The 18,936-nt window shown below is 34.9% G+C and overlaps 2 protein-coding genes and 1 long non-coding RNA gene across 3 annotated transcripts; all 3 read right to left on the bottom strand.

Moving 5' to 3' along the window:
* Positions 1-3,855: 3,855 nt before the first annotated feature.
* Positions 3,856-4,940, bottom strand: LOC148692274 (uncharacterized). The gene is made up of 3 exons (XR_015953863.1): positions 4,471-4,940; positions 4,278-4,384; positions 3,856-4,145 (listed from the first exon to the last, which is right to left on the bottom strand). It is a non-coding gene; the product is annotated as an uncharacterized LOC148692274 (long non-coding RNA).
* Positions 4,941-7,631: 2,691 nt separating this feature from the next.
* On the bottom strand, positions 7,632-9,002 carry LOC148692275 (uncharacterized). The gene is made up of 3 exons (XM_088682144.1): positions 8,732-9,002; positions 8,341-8,444; positions 7,632-8,212 (listed from the first exon to the last, which is right to left on the bottom strand). Exons 1-3 carry the CDS (start codon positions 8,909-8,911, stop codon positions 8,173-8,175), a joined length of 324 nt encoding a protein of 107 aa, XP_088538270.1. The 5' UTR covers positions 8,912-9,002; the 3' UTR covers positions 7,632-8,172.
* A 770-nt stretch (positions 9,003-9,772) lies between these two features.
* Positions 9,773-11,875, bottom strand: LOC137744658 (uncharacterized). Its single transcript, XM_088680721.1, has 6 exons — positions 11,379-11,875; positions 11,163-11,267; positions 10,972-11,076; positions 10,782-10,880; positions 10,456-10,569; positions 9,773-10,312 (listed from the first exon to the last, which is right to left on the bottom strand). Exons 1-6 carry the CDS (start codon positions 11,589-11,591, stop codon positions 9,935-9,937), a joined length of 1,014 nt encoding a protein of 337 aa, XP_088536847.1. The 5' UTR covers positions 11,592-11,875; the 3' UTR covers positions 9,773-9,934.
* Between the last annotated feature and the right edge of the window lie 7,061 nt (positions 11,876-18,936).

An 18,936-nucleotide genomic window follows, 5' to 3' on the forward strand; every position in this document is an offset into this window, starting at 1 on the left:
AATCCTTATACTACTTTCACTATTGTTTACATTGATGATGTTTTGGTTTATTCTAACTCTTTGGAACAAAACTTCAAACATATTAATATCTTCTTGAAAGTGGTGAAGAATGAAGGTTTAATTGTTTCAGCCAAAAAGATGAAACTCTTTCAAACAAAAATTCGATTCTTAGGTCATAATATGCACAAGGGGTTAAGTTACCCATTGATCGAGCCATTACTTTTGCTGATAAATTTTCAGATGAAATTCTAGATAAAAAGCAACTACAAAGATTTTTGGGAAGTCTTAACTATGTTGGTGACTTCTATAAGGATCTTGCAAAAGATAGCAAGCTCCTATACCAAAGCTTGAAGAAAACCCTTGCTCCTTAGACTGAAAGTCATACTCAGGTTGTTCGACTGTTAAAAAAAAAAAAAAAAAACTCCCAAGGATTGCCATGCTTGCTTAGCTCTAGCTAATCCAAAAGATTTTTAAATAGTTAAAACTGATGATTCTGATGAAGGCTACAAATGAGTTCTGAAACAAAGAACTAGAGATGGAAAAGAACGGTTGGTTTGCTTTACTTCTGGAGTCTGAAAAAACCAGCGCAAAAGAATTAGTCCACAGCAAAGAAAGAAATTCTATCAATTGTCAGTCAAAAAATTTGAAGGTGACCTTCTCAACAAACGATTCCAGATCACGGTGGACTGTGAGGCAGCAAAGGATTTTTTATTAAAAGATGTCAAGAACCTGGCTTCAAAGCAAATATTTGCTAGATGACAAGACATTTTATCTGTTTTCGATTTTGACATAGAATGTATAAAGGGTGAATCTAACTCGTTGCTTGACTTTTTAACTCGTGAATTTTTGCAGGGTCAATACAAGGAGAACGGATTGGGATCTAGTTCCTTATAGAGGAAGCTCTGCTGCTCTCTATATGGACAAGCCTTCTTCCTGCCAAGCAAATCCAAATCCCCTTTCCACTGCTCTCTCTTATTCTAAGGAAGCTTTGCTGCTCTTTATATGGTAATTGTGGAGTAAAAAATAATCCAAAAAATCATGAAGGTGACAGGTGGACTTTTGGGTAAAAAAAAACAAGATTACCCTAGAGGCACACCGAGATTCCCAAGCACATGCAACAGACAATAACAGCTCAATCAAAAAAGAGTTAAAGGTGATCAATATGAAATATTTCATATTCCTCTCATCACTCCTCATCAATCCGTTATTGATTTTATTTAAAAGGTAACTTCCAAAACTTCCTATTTAATTTAGTAATAGTTGTCATGTTAATTGTAATATATTATTTCACATAATATCTAACAATTATTCACCCCAATTACACCATACATGGCTGTCCACTCTCCACCAAAAGGGAAGGGCCACTCTCCTATAAATACCTCTATCATCCCTCTAAAATGCTAAACCATTTTGCTACCCACAAACTCCTAAACATATTCTTTTTAGAATTCTAACTTTGACATCGGAGATTCTTCGGCTAAAGCCCCCCATTCATCGTGGGCGTGTGAGGCTTCTGACCTTAATTTTAGGTGTTATTACTTTGCAGGTGCATTTTCGTCGAAGGAAGAGACGGCGGAAATTTGCATCCACAGTAATGTTATTGGTACTCCAAAAATCTCATCATGCATTTTCATAAGTATATATATTTTTTTAAATATAGAAAGTTTGAAGTGCACAATGAGATTTTTATAGTGCCAATAACATAAGAGGAGGGAAGTTGACACATATGTATGGAAGGGAAATCCCAGCCCTAGATTTATAACAAAGATGGAATCTTCATGATATAAAAGGCATGTACAGTGAGCATGGATCTTCAGAAAGAAAATATAGAATTTATCGCCGGGGCTATATATTTGGATATTTTTGTCAATTAGGGGAGTTTGTGGGCGGGTAAAATTAAGGGAAAACTTGTAAGAAAATATCTGGCTCAAATTTTAGATTATATGTTTGCATTCAATGTCCCAAATGTTCATTCATAATTGCCCTCCAGTTGTTATGACTCTGACTCTAGTAATTTGAGAGTTGGCGACACTGTTGTCATTGTGCTTTGGCTTCAAGATGTAACAATAGAAAAAGAAAGACACCTAATCTTTTAAAGTTAGTGCATGTATGTATTTAATGCTCTCTTTCATACCTCTCTTTCTAAGCAAATTACTTAAATACATACAATACAGTGAATACACCCAATGCAATTTGAAAATATTCGAGTTTTATGCAAAAAGTTGTGTATGCTTTTAACATAGGGAGTCTTAAGGAAATACTTCTGATACTGTTCACTTTTAATGTTAAGGATATTTTTACTTTAAAAAGTCACTTATGGTACTATTTACTTACAACACTTTTTTGTCATTTTGCTTAAAACTCAAAGTTTTCAAGCTCATTTCATTAGTTTTCCTTTTAACATAAGAAGAAATCTTTAATGCAATCAGACAAGAAGGAGGAGTTAATCCTGAACAATAGTACCAAAAGTAGCACACCAAGGGAAAGGGATCTTCTTCGGATCCCTTCTACTAAATACACCCAATTAGTCAATCCGGACCCTTGAAATTTGATTCAACAACTACAAACAGGGAGCCTCTTTAAAAGGTATAATAACTTTAGCCGTTTAATCAAATTTCAAGAGTCTGGCTTAGGTGATTGGGTGGATTTGGTGGAAGGGATCCGAAGAGAATCCTTTTCCCATACCAAGAAGCCGTAACCATGTTTGAGAAGTTAGAGATATTTGGCTTCAACAAAAAGATGTCCATGTTGGTGAGGTATTATGTACCCGCAAACTCAAAGATGCGGTATCAACTCTAAAAAGTTAAAGCAAAAACAACTTTAGAGAAATATATTAGTTCATTTTAAACTTTAAATTATGACATTGCATATTATTTTCATACTTATTGATAATCATTACTATGTGGAGACAAGTTTCACTAAGACGAGACCTAGAAAATATATAACTTATTACAATGTGGAGTTTACTCTTATACATAACCATGGACGGAGCCAATGAAGGCTCACTAGGGGCAGATGCCCCCACTCAAGTAATTCGTTTGTTTAGTTGCAGACTACAATTATATAATATATACGGGTTATCTTTAAAGAAAATATATGTATCTAATATCCAACATACATTCATTCTACTTATACTCTATATCAAATATTATATGAGCAATAGTGCTCTTGTTCTGTCATTCAAACCGAAAAAATCCTCTCCTGCCTATCATGTACTTATATTTTTCTCATCACTTTGCCACTTTCCACTACTATATTGAAATTTTTGTAACATTGGAATTGTGATACATCATCATTTGAAATCATTCTTAATATCATATTGCGTATAACCATATTATAATAAAATTTTCTTCGTTGTTTTTAGTTGCCCCTACTAGAAGAAATTTCTGGCTCCGTAACTAGCCCAAGTTGAGACTATAATTTTTTTATGACTTTAAGGTTATCAATTGATAGAGTTATGGAGAGGTTTTACAAACGTGTTAAAAAATAACCACATTTGATAATTCGTTGCAAATTAAACTGTAATCATCAATTCCTCACCTATAATTTTGCATACGATTCATGTTGTTTCTTGACGGGGGTCATTGATGCATTCCATGATCGATTATGTGCAAAATATGTAGTTAAAAAATATGATAAAAATGACCAAATGAATGAGTCTTGCCCTTTTAGATTCATACATTTTTTTATACAACGATATATTTAGATTAACAAGTGGCAGAATATATTAGTATTGAACTCGCTATTTCATATATCTGAACTTAATGTCTTTCACTTAATTATATGTGACAGAGAAATATTACTAGACCATAGTACTAAATAGCCAAAATATTATAGTCTTATGATTAAACAAACTGAAAGTAAAAAGAACTTAATAGTTTTGAATCAAAACATTCTCATTTAAATCTCATGCATCGAGATCACCAGGCAATCGGACAGAGATACATCACGGTTATACTAAGGTCCTCCAAGTTGGGACACATCTTGTGATTAATCATCTCGCACCCCTCCTTATAGGCGATTAAGTCATGTCAACTCTCAGTTCTTGTTCCCGCTTTTTCTATCGCTTCTGTTTTTTTTCTTCAGATTGGGGCACATTCTGCATCTGAAGCTTTTCTCTTCCTTGGTGCTGATCTTGTCTCATCCTAAACACAAACAAAGAAATATTGTATACTGAACAAAATCAACTGTTTATATTATATATATCTTAAAGTTTTACATGTCAAAAATATATACATATAGATGTGTATATAATTAAATTGCTGGATCTAACTCACCTCGTCATTAAATCCTCCCAAATTTCTTTGGGCAGTCCAAATGACACCATGTCCTCACCGATCACCGTGGTCGGCGATCTTGCTGGCTTGTCTTGGACTTGTGCTACCTGTTGATATGCAAAACAAGTTAGGTAAGAATGAAACATACACACACACACATATTATAGGGTTAATTAAACGAATGAAATTATACATGGATGTTTGGTGTCATATTCATGGGGTCAGCATCTTGAGGCGGTTGGTATACTACAATCTGCATGTTTTCGGGGTTTCCACTGTCTGTATTCTCTGACCACCTCGCCTTCACCTCTGCTGTTTTTGCCTGTGTAAACTGAAAATGTTCCAACAATTACCGTATAGTCAAATTCCAGTTAAACCAAGAGTACTTTTTAATTAGAGGTGAGGGGCCAAATTAGCCAAGAGGCAGGGACTTACAGAAATCAACAGGGGCCTGTATTTCATGGTTTTCAAAGGGTAGGACTTCTCGAAATACCATTTGAGGTGTGGAGGATGGTGAAACAAAAAAGTTTTGAACATCATTTGAGGTTAAATTCAAAAGATCTTCAAAAGGTATCCTGATGGCATACTATCACATGAGAAAGACATTTTGGAGAGGAGATTTAGGGAGAGATAGAACTACTTTGTGAAAGGAATAGAAGCAAGAGTACAAGGACCGATGGAGAGACTGTATAAAGTTGTAGGGAACAAATGCTAGTTCTAAATTTATAGCGAAGAAGGAATCTGCTAGAAGGCAGGCACATTAGGCACGGAGATGTTTTGGAAAAAAAAAAAAAATAAATTTATTGCGGGCCTTCATTTGGATAAAGGATTGCCAATTAGGAGAGTTGACGGCCGATAAAATTATAGAAAAAACCATTATATAATATCTGGCTCAATTTTTCAAATTACAGGTTTACATTTAATGTCTGAAAAATTTATCTATTTTCCCGGTTTCAGTTTTCATGACTCTAGCGGTTTGTGAGTTGGTGACATTGTCTTCGTTGTGCTTTTGTCGATTATGAAAGTTGGTGGGCCGATAACAAATGAAACGAAAAATATTAGACAACATTTCGTTCAAAATTTTAAATTGATTCTAGGATTTTTAGAGTTGGTGGTATTTCTTTCATTAATCTTTTCGTCTATGGTTTTTTCTTAGCTTAATCACTTTATTTTAAAGCCTCCAAAAATTTGGGTTGTTATCAAATTGATTTAGGCGTTCTTTGAATCAATTTGATAAGAGCATGTACATTGAACACAAAGGTGTTTTGAAATAAAAAATTACTGCAGGCCTTCATTTGGACAAAGGTTTGCCAATTAGGAAAGTTGACGGGCCGATAAAATTATATAAAAATATGGTTAAATACTTTAGCTTCTTTTGGTTCAATTGTAATTTATGAAATTTTTAAAGAGCAATTTATGGTATTTTGAATGTTTTATCATTTTGGGTGCTCACTTTATATATATATATATATATATAGATAAAAAACCGTTAGCAATATCTAGCTCAAATTTTCAGTTTACATGTTTACATTCAGTGCCTCAAAAATTCATTCATATGTCCCGTATACAATTGTCACGACCGTATTGTTTTGTGAGTTGGTGACATTGTCCTTGTTGTGCTTTTGCCCATTATGCAAGTTGGTGGGCCAGTAACAAATTAAATGAAAAGTATTAGACAATATTTGGTTGAAACTTTTAAATAGATTCTAGGATTTTAAGAGTTGGTGACATTTCTATCATTCTTCTTTTTCTGTGTTTTTCTTAGCTCAAGCACTTGATTTGAAAGTTTTCAAAAACTTACATTTACAAAATTAATTTTGTTCTTATCAAATTGATTGAGAAAACTTCTCAATCAACTTGATAAAGGTACATTGAGCACAGATGTGTTTGAAATAAAAAAAAAAAAAAAAGTTATTGCGGGTCCTCATTTGGATAAAGTTTTGCAAACTAAGAAAGTTGACGGGCCTATAAAATTATAGAAAAAATTGTTAAACAATATCCGGCTCAATTTGTCAAATTACATGTTTACATTTAATTTCTAAAAAATTCATTTGTCCTCTAGTGTTTTATGAAAGTAAGGAAAAGGTAATAGACAATATTTGGCTCAAAATTTTAAATTGATCCTAGATTTTTGAGAGTTGGTGGCATTTATGTCATTGACCTTCATATCTATGCGGGGTTTTTGGTGAAATCCTATCATCAAAAGATAAAGCGCGTCAATTGAATATATATATATCATTTCATAAGGCAAGTTCTACGAAAGAATGTGGTTAAACTAGTCTACTGCAAGACAGAGGAACAATTGGCAGATATTTTTACCAATGTACTGTTAAATGATTGATTTATATATCTCAGGGAAATGCTTGGAGTTAAGTCAGTAAGTAATTAGAAGGGAGTGTTAGAGATTAATTAGCTTACTGAACTTGCTCCAAGAATTTTGTCGTATTGTCCTTATGTTTTCATTTGCAGGATAGCATCTTGAGATCAGATGCCCAAGTTTAACTCTTAGATTCATTCCTAGTTTATGGCTTAATTACATGCTATTCGATCTCCATGTGTCACAATCTCATGGTGTCTTGTATTGGGTTTGGATTTGTGCAAGCATTCTCTTACATCAAGGAATATAGCCGTTTTGAGTTGATGATGAATATCCCACAAGAGGCAGGCATAGATCGCCGAGAGGTCGACGCTCAGATGAGGTAGTGTTGGTGGCACGAAGTCCACCAGATACAACCCCTAAGCTTACCTAACTCTCTCTGTGGTGCCAAGGTTGGAGGAAGAGGGGGTCCAACAAAGTGCACAGGCTAAGTGTGTTGCATGTGGAAAAGGGAACAAAATTTTCTTTACGTCTTACCTTTTCGCTCTACAGATTCCATGATCCACATAGGATCGTTTAATTTGAGCTGGAACTGTTGGGCCAGCTTACTGGACCAATAAGAAAATCGAATGAGAAGCTCGAGTCAAAGCATAGCACAATCGGTCGAGCCTCCCGTATGAATTTCGAATTTTACAAGGGTGCGCTCGTAAAGATGCCGGAGAGCAACCCAGGCTGGAGCTCGTCCATCAATAGTAGTCCACGAAGATAAATTGTTATGATCAACATGGATAAACTGGATTTTATGAGTATATGTTGTTATGCAAATTAAATTCTATTAACTAGCATAAAAAAATTCTTATTTAGATTAATAAGGAAATTTAATACTCCGTTGTACTAAACAATTTTAATAAAAATTCGAATTCTAATTCCTTCTCAATCCAACTTCTATTCTTTTCATTTCTTCCAATTCTAATAATGAATCAGTTCGCATGCATATTTCTTCCAATTCTAATAATGAATCAGTTAGCATGCATGCCATCAATTTCATAAACAATAGAAAATTTGAATAAGAGAGATTCAAATTGTCGTTATCGTCATGCAATATCAAGGCTAATCTATATAGCATTGGCATATGCAATAATTCTATAACTATGTCAATATTCATATAAAAAGAAGAAGATAATACTGCACAAAAAACTGTCTGGTATTTTACATTCACCTAGACACATAATGATCCATAGGTGTTAAAATCCAACAACTAACAAACCAAAGAAAATTGTCTGCTGCAAGCCTGCAAGTGGTGGATTCTCTTGATGGTTAGTGTCTTTCTCTTCGACCCACTGCGTTTCAGGTTCAAACTGCCCCTCCCTTTAGTGTAGATTAGTGCAGAATATCGCTTGTAATTGAAAAATAATTGTATATTAAATTTCTGGTAGGTTGAAATCTTTCCCGTTTAGCGGCCTGAGTCCTTCGAACAAGCCCTCATTATCAACCATTAATTCCTCAGCATTTACTTCCGCCTTCCTTTTCTTTCGTCTATCAGATGGGTATGCTTCATAAAGTACGAAGGTAACCACTTCAACTCCTAGAAGATAATTCATTTGTTCTGTATGTATAACTGCAAAGTAAACATTCATTTTCAGAAAAAGAGAACTACTCATAGAATTCTTGCAGTTAACAAGTACAATCAGCTGTAGAAAAAATATGCATGTCATGATATAGATCACTTTCTATACAGAAAAGTACTTTGCGTTCTCAATGTCGAGACCATCCAGAGGGAGATCTTCCGGAAGCATGAATGAGTCGACAATATTTATCCCATCCAAAGTAGTGCTGGCTTTCTTTCCTTCCTGTTACATGAAAGGCAAAGAAAGTTATGTGAGAGTCGTGAGAACATTTCTATATTTCTCTATATATATGTATATCAAAGTCAGTTATATGGTCACTATATGTACTGATAAAAAGATCAGATGAGCGGGCCACCTAGCATGCATGTTCAAATTCTGGTTTAATTATTAGCATTTGAAGGTATAAAATAGATCCTCTAAAACTCATCTTATACATATATATAATTTGTACATACCAAACTCAAGCAGGGTTTTTAAATTAGCTAGAAGAAAGAGTCACAGTGACTTACTTGGAGAATTTGATTGTACAATGCTTTGTGAAGATTGACTTGCAACTCATGACTTTGGTCATTAGAACTAGAGCCCTCAACAACTCTAGCTTCCATTTGTGCGCTTGATCTCCCAGCCCTTGATCTAAACTCGACAGAGTTGTCTGCTGATGATATAGTTTTCTTACATAGAAAAGACATTTTAGACGAGATCTAGAGAGAGAGAAGGAAAGGGAGAGAGTACTTCATGAAGAGAATATAAGCAACAAAAGTACAAGGAAGAGGAGAGAAATTGAACACAGATGTATGGAAGGGAAGGGATGGGTCTAAATTTATAGCAAAGACGGACCTTGCAAATTAAAAAAGAGTTTATTGCGGGCCTACAATTGGATAAACTTTTGTCAATTAGGAAAGTTGGTGAAGCTGTAAAATTAAATATAAAAAATGTTAGATAATATCTGGCTTAGTTTTTATTTTAAAATATTTTTTTACATTCAATGTTCAAAAAATTCGTCATATTTTCCCAATCCAATTGTCATAAAACATGCAAATAAAACAGAGGTATGAAACAAATAAAACATAGAGGTATAAAACAAATAAAACATGCATAAAAGGCATGGACAATGAGTAGTAAGCATAGAGGTTTCTTGAAAAAATAGAATTTATTGCGGGCTTCATTTGGATAACTTTTGCCAATTAGGAAAGTCTGTGGTTCGATGAAGGTTAAAGAAAAAAATGTTAGAAATATATGACTCGTTTTTTTTTTTTAAATTGTAAGTTTACATTCAATGTCCTAAAAGATAATTCATATCCACCAATTGTCATGGCTCACTTGGGTTTTCAAAATTAATTTTGTTCTTATCAAATTAATTGAGGTGTTTGCTCTTAGAAAGGCATTTACAATGAGCATATATAGCAGTCTCTTGAAAAATAAAATGGATCTCATTTCTGGCTTTTTTTCTTATCAAATTAATTGAGGTGTTTGCTCTTAGAAAGGCATTTACAATGAGCACAGATACCAGTCTCTTGAAAAATAAAATAGAACTCATTTCTGGCCTTCTTTTGAATAAACTTTTGTTACTTATTAGGAAAGTTAGTGGTATGGTGTGAATAAAGAAAAAAGGTACACTATTTCGCTCAAATTTTCAAATAACAAGTTACGTTATTGGGCTATGACAGAGGCCGCATGGGGGTTTTCCGGATGTCCGCTAAGTTAGGGCACGCTCATCTCGGATAACTCATATCGACTGTAAAGTCCTGTAATCTCTCAGCCGTTGCAGTTGCTCTTACTTCTATACCACTGAACATAGAAGGACCGGAAGGACTGTTAGCATGTCCTTCTCGAGAAGAACTGCAGGAAAAAATGCTTGGTGGAGATGGGTTTTGCTGCGGAACCTTCACAGGTTTTCTTTCGGTCTCCATTTTATGAATAACTTTCAGGTTCGTCAAGTTTTCATAGGCTGACTTAAAAAATTCTGTCACCCTTTCTTCTGTATAGGGTTCGCCATCAAAACCCTGCACATTTTCCTCTGAGATTTTATTGTTGTAACAGTCAACATCCGAAGCTTTTCTCAGTCTCGGTGCTGAACTTGTCCTTATCTCCTTAAAATAAACCAAGAAATATTGTATAGTGAGCAAAATCAACTGCGTATATTATTTATTTCAGAGTTTTATATGCGAAATATATACAATATATATAGTGAATGAAATCAATTACGTACATTAAATTGATCAATCTAACTCACCTCGTCATCTGAGCTTGCCCCTCCTTGTTTAGGGAATTTCTCATACATCATAAATCTAACCGCCTCGACAATCGATCTCATCAGGCAAGAGTTTGATTTCTCATGTCTATAGAACTGCATGAAACATTTCAATTTAAAAAAATATATGACATTACTTTAGTCCAATGTATTTTAAAGATTTTAATCAACAGTTTATAAATCTAGGGTTTTTAGGGGAAAAAGAAAAGAAAACTCAGTTTTCAAAATTACTTAATGAATTTCTCCAACAAAAAAAAAAAAAAAAACTCAATATCTGTATTATATATAAAGGGAATGAATTAAATTACCGTGTCCTTCCCTCCCTTGGTTCGTCGTCTTTGAGTAATCCTCCAGCCATCTAGTCTTTCAGAGAAAGAAAATCGGTGAGGAGGCCCCTCCGGTATCAACTGTAGCCATTCACAAACACATGATATTATTATTAGACATTTCACACTACAATTAGTTGATATAATAGTAAAGCTATATGTATATATATACCGTCTTTAAATCCTCAGAGAATTCTGTGGGCAGTTCAAATGACACCACCTCCTCTCCGATCACCGTGGTCGGTGATTTTGTCGGTTTGTCTTGGACTTGTGCTACCTGTGGTTGGATATGCAAAAAAAGTTAGGTGAGAGTGAAACGCACACATATATATTCTAGGGTTAATTAAACGAATGAAATTATACTTGGAGGCTTGGTGTTATATTCATGGGGTATTTAGGTGGTTGGTATACTACAATTTGCATGTTTTCATGATCAGACCACCTCGCCTTCAACTCTGCTGTTTTTGCCTGTGTAAAATGAAAATGGTGAGACAATTAACATATATTCAAATTCCCATTATACCTAGTACTTTTAATTAGGGATTGAGGGTCCGAATTAGTCAAGAGCCTGGGACTTACAGAAATCATTTTCCGAAGCAAGCGTTTGACTTGTTGCAATTTTTGCTCTCGGATACTACTACTATAGCCCTCCACAGGTCTAATTACTACTTTTGGATCAACACGGGCTTGTATCTCATGGCTTTCCACGAACTCGGCTTCTGGGAATTTAGAGAGGTCATTTTCAGATTCAGTAAATACATCAAGAGATGAGGGTTCTGCGGACATAGACATCTTGATGAAGAAAGTAAGAGAGAACGAGAGCGGAAGAGCGAGAGTTTTAAAGGGACTAAAAGACAGAGAGCGATAGGAGGCGCATAGCAGAAGGGATGGGATGGGGAAGAGAAAGTGTTACAGTTTTATAGGGCTGAAAGAGGGTCGACCTTCATGCACCTTCAGCAAACAGTGCCTGCAAAAAAGGTTAGGTGAAAGCTTTCAGTTTGTTACCAATTACGAAAGGTATTGGCAAATGGAGGGAAAGTGCCTGATAAAATCTGAGCCAGATTCTCTTGTCACACATTTACATTCATTGTCCCAAATCCAAATATGAATATGTTGCCATGTATATACCATATTGCTCTAACGTGATTTTCCCAAGAGTTTACCCCTAGTAATCTAATTAAACCATTCATCGTTAGGGTGCGGCCCCTAAACCTGGAAACTTTATTTTTTTTTTTGAACAAATGCAAACCATTTAATTTAGGCTTAAATGTTAAAATGGTCCATGTGTCTTAGTCATTGAGTCAATTTAGTCCATGTGTTTTAATCATTGGGTCAATTTAGTCCATGTGTTTTCAATTTGGCCAATTTGGTACTTATGTTTATCTTCATTAGCCAATCAAGAACATTTCCATCTTTTGTAAAAAAAAAAAAAATAAATAAAAAAAATAAAGTTATTATAAAATTATTTATTTGATTTAAAATATTAAAAAATGAACTAAAATTAAAAATTAAAAGAAAAATTATTCTCCTCCCAATCTCCTTCCTAACATTACCCCTCTCTTTTCTATGTCACAACTTTAATCATTTTTTAGATTGGAAGTTTTATCTCTTATATGTGTTATTTCTCATTAAAAATTTGCATTTTTATGTAAAGAGACAGGGTAATTATATCTCATATAATTTTTCTTATGAATTTTTTGAGAGAGATTGAATGAAATGTCTTTAATTGGCTAAAAGAGACAAACATGAGGACTAAAATTGCCAAATTGAAAGCACGGGAACTAAATTGACAATATGACTGTAACACATGGACCATTTTGACATTTAAGCCTTTAATTTACATCACCAAAATTGTCTGAAAAGTTGGTTACATTTTTTATTTTGAGAGGGCCAATTGATAGTCAAAACTCATCAATTCACTACATGATTAGGCCATTATATTTCCTTATATACTGTGGGCAAATGAAACCAACAACTGACATTACAGTTCATGAGTTTTTTTTGGGCTGAAATGAATCTTTACTCGGTGTTTTTCTTAGGTCTGACATAGAGTCTGGTTGTGTACCGTTGAACCTTTTACCCTCCCAATTAAAATGAACAGAAAAAAAAAAAAAAATTCTTGTTTGAAAATCAAATTTAAAAAAGCAGAGTGCTAGTAATCTTTGTAACCCGCACTTGAATCTTTTCACTTCTTCAAATGACACATGTCATTTTTTTTTACAAAAAAAAAAAAAAAAAAAAAAAAAAAAAAAAAAAAAAGGTTCTAATGTTTTTTGCTAAGAATTAATTACAAGTTTCAAAAAAAAAAAAAAAAGAATTAATATTTACAAATTGAAAAATATAATTTCAAAAACATTAAATGTCTTTTTCTTGTATAAAAAATAACACTACATGTCATATTGTCACGTGAAGAAGTGAAAAAATTCAAATGCAAAGGCTAGTGCAAAAATTGCTAGCATGAAAGGTGCGTTTGTTGCATCGAACTATCTCGAACTATACTAGCTTCAAAGACTAAGGTGGACTGGTTTAGAATAGACTAAACTGAACTTATTTAGTGAAATGTTTAATGCAATGTCAGATTAAGAAGCAAGATTGTAACATTTTTGAACAAACGAGCAAGACTACAATATTATATTATTTAATCTATATCCTTTAATATTTTATTATTAATTTAGTATATATCAATTAATATTTTATTATGACTTTATCTTTTTCGTTTTTTTCCTTCTAGAATCATCTTTTTCTCCAATCTGTATAGCCCTCATTTTTTCCTCTGCCTCTGCCTCCCCTTTCCCCTTTTTCCCCTTTTTTGTCCCCTTTTTTTTCTCTTGTTTCACCTATGTATACTGTCCCCTCTCCCAACGCTCTATTTGTATTTGTTTTTTCATTTTCTTCAGATTTGGTACTTGTGTTTTTTGGGCAAATCATAGTTGGTCAAGAAAAATCATTCAGAATCACTGCACCTGATGCTAAAGTTTTCAATCTTGCACCCAACCTTTGCTCGAAATTTTGCTCAAAATCCCAGGTCACCATCTTTGAGCAACAATGCTGTTAGCGGAAGAATCTGGGTCACCATGAGCAACGAGGTAGTTGTTGTCCAGCCACCATGGCTGATGTCGGCGGTGGAAGAATCTAGGCTACATCTGAAGTTTGAGCAGAGAGAGAGGAAATGCAGAAAGAAAGAAAGTAGGGGGGACTGGGTAGGGGCGAAGCTAAGGAGAAGAGGTCTTAGCATTCCATTGCTTCTCAGGGAGGGTCTCACTAAGACCACTTAGCGAATGTATTAGTCAGAGTGAATCCCACCTAATCTCAATAAACTTAGTCACTCTTGCAAACAAACACTAGACTACACTAACTTTTAGTCCAATTTAGTCTAGTGAAATTTAGTGAAGCTAAACAAACATGCCTAAAGGTACTAAATAGTAAAGGTTGTGATGATTAATCTATTACTGAATAAGGCCTTTCACAATGGCCTGAAAAACCGAGTGTGAAGCCAATAATATAGAATTCACTCCTACAGTGAACCTGAAAATCTTAGCAATAAAAGTGATTCTTGTTTTTGAGTTCCATATTTTGAACTCATGAAGAGTGATACATACAAAATTTGGGACTAAGAAGAGGGGGTAATGCTAGACAGAATCAATGGTGAATCGCACGATAATAGACAGGGGAAGATTGAAATGCTTCTGTGAGTCTTCCCGGCTCCCGAAAAGGTGGACTGCTTTGGCAAACCTAGTCCCCTTTTATTTAAAAAAAAAACTAATAAATAATGTTACAAGAATCAAACGATCACCTATGGAAAGCCCTAAAAACAAATAAAAAAAAAATTACTGAATCCAAAGGTCCATCATTGACATTGAGTTATATAGCTTTTTCTAAGGACAAAGTAAAGATTCACTAATATAATATACTCTAGTTCTCATTTTCTTGGATAAATATATATTTTTGTTGGATAATATATCTCTACTTATGTTTAATTACATTATTGTCCCAAGTGGTTTGATGGTACTTTGGATTGAAAATTGATTACACTTGCGCGTTTCTTCTGTTTTGTTCCTCATAATCATATTAGTTTTCCTTTTTTCGTTTTCAATAATGCATCTTATTAAAAAAATAAGACAAATTACGCTAACATCAATAGGATAACTGTTATTATATAGGATATTGAAGAAAACAGCTGAAAAGCATTCTGAATGTCTAGTGATCATTCACATCATGCCAATAATAACAGATGCTTCATACATTTCTTAAACTGACATATAAAAATGTGTCGGCCCAAACATTCTTCACCAGATTCGGAACCATAGTATCTCCCACAAACGGCCTCCATCCATCATTCTCAGTGTCAGTGAAGACCCATGTTATGTTTTCAAGTGTGTGTGCAAAGTCAAAGGACATACGTTTAGTTGCTTTCTTCCTTCTAGTGCTACCTAGAGGAGGTTCTGAATAATAACGAAAGTACAAGTGTTGAATATTGATTGGTTAGGATGTAATAAGGAAAGGTGTAGAGGAGTGCCACATAGGCAAATTAGTTAGGAATGGAGTGTTATAAAAGCTATTGTACAAACGTTTACAATTCATTCAATTCAGTTGGTTCTCCTTTCTTCCGCTGTTTATCTTCTTTCTCTCTCTAAAACCTTTCTTTCTCAAGCTTCTTGAATTCTTCGATCTTCTCTGTTCTTCATCTGCTAAGAGTGAAGTTATCATGGTATCAAGAGCCAGCGATCGTGCGTGGGTTTGTGCTCGTCGGAATCAGTGATGGAAGCGTGATGGTCTGCAGATCTGTCTGGTGATTTGGAGTATTTTTCTTGGCGATTTGGGGCTTTCTATGTGCAATCAGGGCGAAGCAGGAATTTCAGGTTCTGTGTTTGGTGTTTCAGTATAGTGTTTTTCGTTCTCTTGAAATGTTTTTTGGGCGATTTTGGTGGTTTTTTTTTTTGAGTAGTTTGTGTTCCGTCATTTTGTTTGATTTGCGAAGATGAAGTTCTAAAGGCCAAAGCCATTATTAGATAGTTGTTGAGCACTGGGTAGTTGAGAAGGCCAATGCCATTACTCTGTGCTAAGAAAGAGTCTAAAGGCCAATGCCATTGATTCAAGAAATTTGAGTTAGTCAGGAGTCTATTTCAAGAAAATTGTTGTGTTTTTCTGAGAATTATTCAAAGAATTGTTAAAAGGTTGATTCTTGAACTATATTTGGTATGGCTCCCTCTGTGAAAATTGAGGGATTGTTGGGCATGTTGACTATTCATCTTGGTGAGCACAATTACACCAAATGGTCATTTCAATTCAAGTTTGTGTTAAAAGGGTACAAACTGTTCGATCATTTTGATGGTTCAGCTTCTTGTCCATCGAAATTTGTGGTTAGTACAGAAAGTGGGGTTACCAAAGAATTGATTGCTGCATTTCAAGATTGGGAGACCACAAATTTGTCACTATTAAGTTTGTTGATAGCAACGTTGACTGATGATGCTATAGAATATGTTATAGGTTGTAAGACTGCTGCTGAAGCTTGGACAAATCTTGAGGAAAGGTTTGCATCTGTGTCTAGGACAGGTGTTAATCACTTGAAAAAAGAATTACATACAGTTCAGAAAGGTGGGGATTCAATGGATAAATATCTGTTACGGATCAAGACAATCAGGGATCAATTGATGGCTGCTGGGGAATATGTATCAGATAATGATGTGATGATTGCTGCTCTTGCTGGGTTACCCAAAAAGTATGCAACTATTAGGACTGTTATACTTGCGAGAGACTCTAATGTCACTATGAAGGAATTTAGGGCATTATTAATTGGAGCTGAAAGGGAAAATGATGTAGTAATGAATTCATTGACTCATAATATGGTTGTTTTGTATGTGCGAAGAAATAGTGGTGGTTCAAATTCTTCTTTGTATACTAATGGTGCATCCAGTTCCAATTCTTCTGCAAATGAACCATATAGTACTGGAGGTGTTCTTACTGCTACTTCGCTACCACAACAAATGTCATTCTTTCCACAGTCTCAAATGATGCAACCTGCTTATGTTCCTAATCAAAGTTCTTACGGCTCAGGTGGTGGTTATGTTGGTAACTTAGAGCAGCATCCACAAGACAACTCAAGGCAACATCAATCTTCAGCACCGTTTCCTGAAACTCAACAAAGGTTTTACAGTGGAGGACAGTCAAGGGGAAATAGTACTTATCGATCAGGGTTCAAAGGTAAAGGGTTAAATTACAGGAACAATAGTGGTTAGAATGGAAATATTGAGTCCAGAACTACATTACATCCAGAATGTCAAATCTGTCAAAGAAGAGGGCATACTGCTCTGAACTGTTTTTATAGAACTGCTCAGAGTACTTCACCACATTTTAATACTGAATGTCAGATTTATGGTAAAATAGGACATAGTGCTCTGGAATGCTATCATAGGGGAAATTACTTCTACCAACCCTCTGGGCCTCCTGCTTCTCTTGGACCTACATTTCCTGGTCAATCTTCAGTGATCCCTCAATCACAGGGTTTTGTTCCACAGCCTCCGAATTTTGCTGCTCATTATTCATATCAGGGGCATCCACCTGTCATGCAAGGGATGAATGGTTCATAGAGCATACATGAACCTGATCTTTCATATCAAGTCTAACCTGCAGTGCAAGGGATGAGTGTTCAAGGTTCACCATCATATTCCAATGCTGCAAATTGGATTGTGGACACAGGAGCATCACACCACATGACATATGATCTTGCTAGCTTACAACAAGTTTCTTTTTTTTAAGGTTCCGAGAAAATTAAAATTGGCAATGGTCAAGGTTTGCCAATTCAGAATACTGGTTCTGCAATTATTAAAGCACTTTCTCATTCTATTATAATGAAAAATGTGCTATATGTTCCATCTCTTGTTGTGAATCTAATGTCTGTAAAGCAACTGTGTAAAGATAACAGATGCTAGTTTATCTGTGATGACGTCAATTTCTTTGTGCAGGACAAGGTGACAAGGGAGATCTTGTACAAAGGAAGGAGTAGACCTCACGAGTTGTTTCAGATTCCTATGTCATCATGGACAGTTCCAAGGGCTTTTATTGGATAGTTGATAAAGTCTTCTCTCTGGCACCAACGGCTAGGGCATCCTACAAATGAAGTCATGGCAGTTATGTTAGCTAAGTCTCATATTCCAGTCTCTATGGATAATAAGCATACCATGTGCACAGATTGTATTCATGGGAAGATTACTCGAAAACCTTTTGATAATGAGTCATCTAGATGTATCTTACCTTTTGCTAGAATCCATTCAGATGTTTGGGGACCCTCTTCAGTTAAGTCTATAGAAGGGTATAGATTCTTTGTTGTATTTGTTGATGATTGTACAAGATACATGTGGATTTTTCCACTATATAATAAATCAGAGGTGTTTTCGATATTTGTCAAGTTTTACAAGTATATTAAGGTTCAGTTTGGAGCCCAAATAAAGTGCTTACAATCAGATGGGGGTGGTGAGTTTGTCAGTCATTCATTTAAAGAATTTATGCAATCAAAAGGAATGGTTCATAGAATTTCATGCCCATACACTCCACAACAAAATGGATTGGTTGAAAGAAGACACAGGCATGTAGTTGAAACAACAATAACTTTGATGAATGCTGCTGGGTTATCACAGAAGTTTTGGTATCTGTCTTGTGCACATGCTGTGTACTTAATAAACAGAATGGCTTCTAAGTCATTACAAATGAATTCACCTTATTTCTGTTTATATGATAAGCATCCATCCTTGAAGGATTTGAAAATATATGGCTCAGCTGTGTTTCCATACTTGAGACATTATAATGACAGTAAATTTCAACCTAGATCCTCAATGTGTATATTCTTAGGATATGCTTCGGGTTACAAAGGGGCTATCTGTTACAACTTGCAGACGCATAAATTGGTCTTATCTAGACATGTTATCCATGATGAGTCTGTGTTTCCTGCAAAGTGTAAACCCTCTGTGATGTCGAGTAGTCAATATGTACCACTCTCGGTCAACTCTACTCCATTTATAGTTCCATTCAAAGCTTTAAGTGAACATGATAGTATATCTACAGAGCAAGTTCAGTCACAAAGGCAGGAATCTGGAACGCAGGAATCTGGAACACAGGAATCTGAGTTATTAAGCTCACATCC

This window comes from Pyrus communis, chromosome 12 (assembly GCF_041283825.1).
Source record: "Pyrus communis isolate YQ-2024b chromosome 12, ASM4128382v1, whole genome shotgun sequence".
Taxonomy (NCBI): Eukaryota; Viridiplantae; Streptophyta; class Magnoliopsida; order Rosales; family Rosaceae; genus Pyrus; species Pyrus communis.